This window comes from Acanthamoeba castellanii (assembly GCF_000313135.1).
Source record: "Acanthamoeba castellanii str. Neff unplaced genomic scaffold scf7180000083576, whole genome shotgun sequence".
Lineage (NCBI taxonomy): Eukaryota > Discosea > Longamoebia > Acanthamoebidae > Acanthamoeba > Acanthamoeba castellanii.
The window spans coordinates 7,306-10,678 of NW_004457276.1; the positions used below are offsets into that span (position 1 = coordinate 7,306).

Below are 3,373 nucleotides of genomic sequence, written 5' to 3' on the forward strand. Positions count from 1 at the left end.
ACGAAAACGTACGGAGCTGGTTGAGGGGATCGGTCTCGATCCAGCGGACGCCGGCGCCGTTGGGCCCGAGGGCCACCTCCTCAAACTCCACCTCGTCGTTCTCCTCCTCCGGCTCGAGCGCGATCTTGGCGCACGGACCCACGCGCGCACCCGTGCCGACCACAGCCTGTCACGCGGGACAATAGCGCATCATTAGCGACATACGACACGCACGACACACACGGGAGAGTAGACGCACTCGGAAGGAGACAAGGCTGGCCTTGTCGACGACCGCGCCAGCCATGATGCGCGCCTCATTGCAGACGATGGAGTAGGAGATCGTAGCGCCGTCGGCCACGGTGGCGCCGTTCCAGATGTAGGAGCCCACGATCTTCACGTTGGCTCCGATCTTGCAGTTGCGTCCGATCACCGAGTGCGAGATGAATGTGTTGTTGCCAACCTCGGTACCCTGCATCACACCACGATGTTAGTCCACGGTGTTGGGTGCCAAGAGGGTCGAGCGCGCGGGAGGGGGAAGACCTGGCCGATGACGGTGTCGCGACCGAGCGTGGCGGAGCGGGCGAGCTTGATGCCCTCCTCCTGGTATATGTTGCCGCGGAGATACTTGTACGACGTGGTGCCCATAAAGTTGCAATCCGGCACCATCGGGTAAGCCCACCTGGGTACCACAACACGCACGACACACATTCAGGCACTCATGACCACACACACACACACACACACGCGACGAAGATGGTCCGGGCGCTTCACCTGTGAATGATGTCCTTGCTCACGGAATCGTAGGTGCGGAGGATGTTGACGCGCGCGGCGTACTCGGTGGAGATGATGTGGGTGAAGATCTTGTACTTGTAGACCTCGTCCACGACCACGCCGCGGATGAAGTCCTGCCGGAGGTCGTTGTAGTCAAAGTTGTCGGCGCACACGGACAGCACCTCGGGCGAGCAGATGTCGATGCGGCAGTCGAGCAGGTCGTATCTGAACTGCACGCTGGAGTTCTCGGCAAAGACGTCGGTGTCGAGGTTGACGGCGTCCTCCTCGCGATCGTTCTCCAGGTTGAGCAGCTGACCCGTCGCCGGGTTGATCACCACCACGCTGTCGTCCTCCTGCGACCTGCAAGTCGCAACGCCAACACCACAATTGCTCAGCAACACAACACGACACACGACACACACACCACAAGTTAAGTGGAGACGCACCTGGAGCGGTGGTTGGGAGCGGCCTTCTTGTAGACGACGGTCATGATGGTGCTCTTGTCCTGCTTCCGGCGGGCTCTGTTGTGTTTTCGAACGCGATGGTGAGAAGGACAGTGGGGGGAAACGAAGAAGGAAATGATGAGGTGGAAGTGTGGTGGACCTGTGAGCCTGGAGCACGGGCTGGAGCTTCATGTTGGAGATGACGTCGCCGCTCACGAGAACGAAATCAGAGCTGATGATTTGCAAGTTGTAGATTTCCCTGAGGGCGTCGCCCGTGCTGAGGCACCGCGTCGAGGCGATCGTGCGAATGACCACATTGGGCGTCTCCGTCCATCGTGATTGGCTGCAAAGCAGAGTAATTAATGTGAATAATAAAGAAACCAAAAAATCAACAAAATCGGTTCTACCTGATGTAGGCCTGTATTTGTTGCGCTTTCCAACAGCAGAGAATGAAGATCTCCTGTACGCCGGCTCCAACGAGGAACTCAAGAGTGTAGTCGATAGTGGGCACGTTCACCAGCGGCAGCAGTGACTACACGTACGCCCAGAATAATTAGAGGGGGGGTATTTGGAGAAGTTGGCAAACAAACATACCCGCGGCATCTCGAGCGTGATGGGGTAGAACTTGGTATCGAAGCTGTCCGCCAGCACCACGGCCTGCAGAAGATCTCCGTCCATCTTGATTGCTGTTCGAAATCAACAACGAGATTAAAAATGCAGCGGCAATACCAAAAGAAACCATGAAGGAAAATAATTCGCCTGCTTCGAATTCTACGTAAAGTTTCGGTGTTTCGAGGAAAAGAGCGCCCAAGGTGAAAGATTTGGCGCGAAACTGACAAACGAATCACGCAACAAGAGGAAACCGAAGGCCTACACGCGCTTCAGCATCCCAACACGTAGCATAATGTCGCGTTCATTTGGTACGCGCCCTTGTTAGACCTTATGATTTGCGGTCATGTGAATTGTGGATGCCAACAATAATAGCGTTCGATGATGGGCTAATTTCCGGATAAATGTAAAGGTGGTATGAGCAAATTCGGAGGAGGTAGCGGCTTCCCGCAGCAGCAACAGCAGTACGGCGGTGGTGACTCGTACGAGCCCAGCGATTTGGGCGGAGGGGATGGTGGCGGATTCCAGGGCACACAGGGCGAGGGAGACACCCCGCGCTCGGCGAAGCGCTCGGGTGCCATCGTGCAGACTCTCACGCCCGTGACCGTTCGCCAGCTGCACCTCGCCACACACACGCACCCCGACGACATTTTCAAAGTCGACGATCGTGAGCTCAATCAGGTGCAGTTGGTCCAAACTCGCTTTTTGTTGATTTAATAATATGAACCTTCGTCATTTCCTGCAGATCACGCTTGTTGGCCAGATCGTGAACTTGCAAGTGCAATCCACGAACGTGGAGCTCGAAGTTGACGATGGAACAGGCAAGATTGGCGTGCGTATGTGGCTCGACGTCGAAGAAGAGAATCAATCCTCGAGGAAGTGGGAGTACGTGCCTGCCTCGCCGTTCCCTCAAAGTCTAGCGCTAACGCGTCGTTCGTGGGCTTCTCTTAATTCACCTGCTACCATCATCAGTGTCGGCTCGTACGTGCGCGTCATCGGCAACCTGCGCTCGTTCATGGACACGCGAAGCGTGCTCGCCTTCCGCGTGATGCCCATCGAGATGTACGACGAAGTGACCTACCACTTCCTCGATGTCATCCACGTACACCTTGCCGTCACCAAGGGCGAACTGGTGCGCAGCTCTCCTCCTCCTTCTCTTTTCTTGAGCTCAAACACGCAGTAATTGGGGGCACATCTGACCACTGGGCCAACTACAGGACGCCACCGATTCCTCTTCGGCGGCCAGTGGCGGTCGTGGCACCTCAGGTTACGGCGGCGCGCAGCGTGGCGGCGGTGGCGGCGGCGGCTACGGGCGTCAGGCTGCTCCTGCCGGTCGTGCTGGCGGTCAGTTCTCGCCCTGCCAGAAGGCGGTGCTGGAGATCATCAGAACGTCGGGCAGGCAGAGCGGGGCCGGTTGCGCGCTGGGCGAGGTGATCGAGGTCCTGCAGACTTCGTTCTCCGAGGAGGAGCTCAGGGAGGCCATCGAGTGGCTCACGGCCGAGGGGCACCTCTACACCGCCGGCGACGACTTCTTCCGGTGCTCCGAGTAAGCGAGTGTCACTCAACCGCAC

The 3,373-nt window shown here is 57.6% G+C and overlaps 2 protein-coding genes across 2 annotated transcripts; one reads left to right on the forward strand and one right to left on the reverse strand.

The window, feature by feature from the left end:
* Positions 1-80: 80 nt before the first annotated feature.
* On the reverse strand, positions 81-1,871 carry ACA1_011150 (eIF4gamma/eIF5/eIF2-epsilon domain containing protein; the record flags this gene model as incomplete). Its single annotated transcript, XM_004333972.1, has 9 exons — positions 81-124; positions 151-166; positions 239-448; positions 520-658; positions 847-1,110; positions 1,197-1,271; positions 1,354-1,536; positions 1,601-1,725; positions 1,788-1,871. The coding sequence occupies 9 exons, from the start codon at positions 1,869-1,871 to the stop codon at positions 81-83; spliced, it is 1,140 nt and encodes a 379-aa protein (XP_004334020.1).
* A 348-nt stretch (positions 1,872-2,219) lies between these two features.
* ACA1_011160 (replication protein A2 family protein, putative) lies at positions 2,220-3,352 on the forward strand (the record flags this gene model as incomplete). The annotated part of the gene is made up of 4 exons (XM_004333973.1): positions 2,220-2,483; positions 2,548-2,687; positions 2,775-2,934; positions 3,020-3,352. The coding sequence occupies 4 exons, from the start codon at positions 2,220-2,222 to the stop codon at positions 3,350-3,352; spliced, it is 897 nt and encodes a 298-aa protein (XP_004334021.1).
* Between the last annotated feature and the right edge of the window lie 21 nt (positions 3,353-3,373).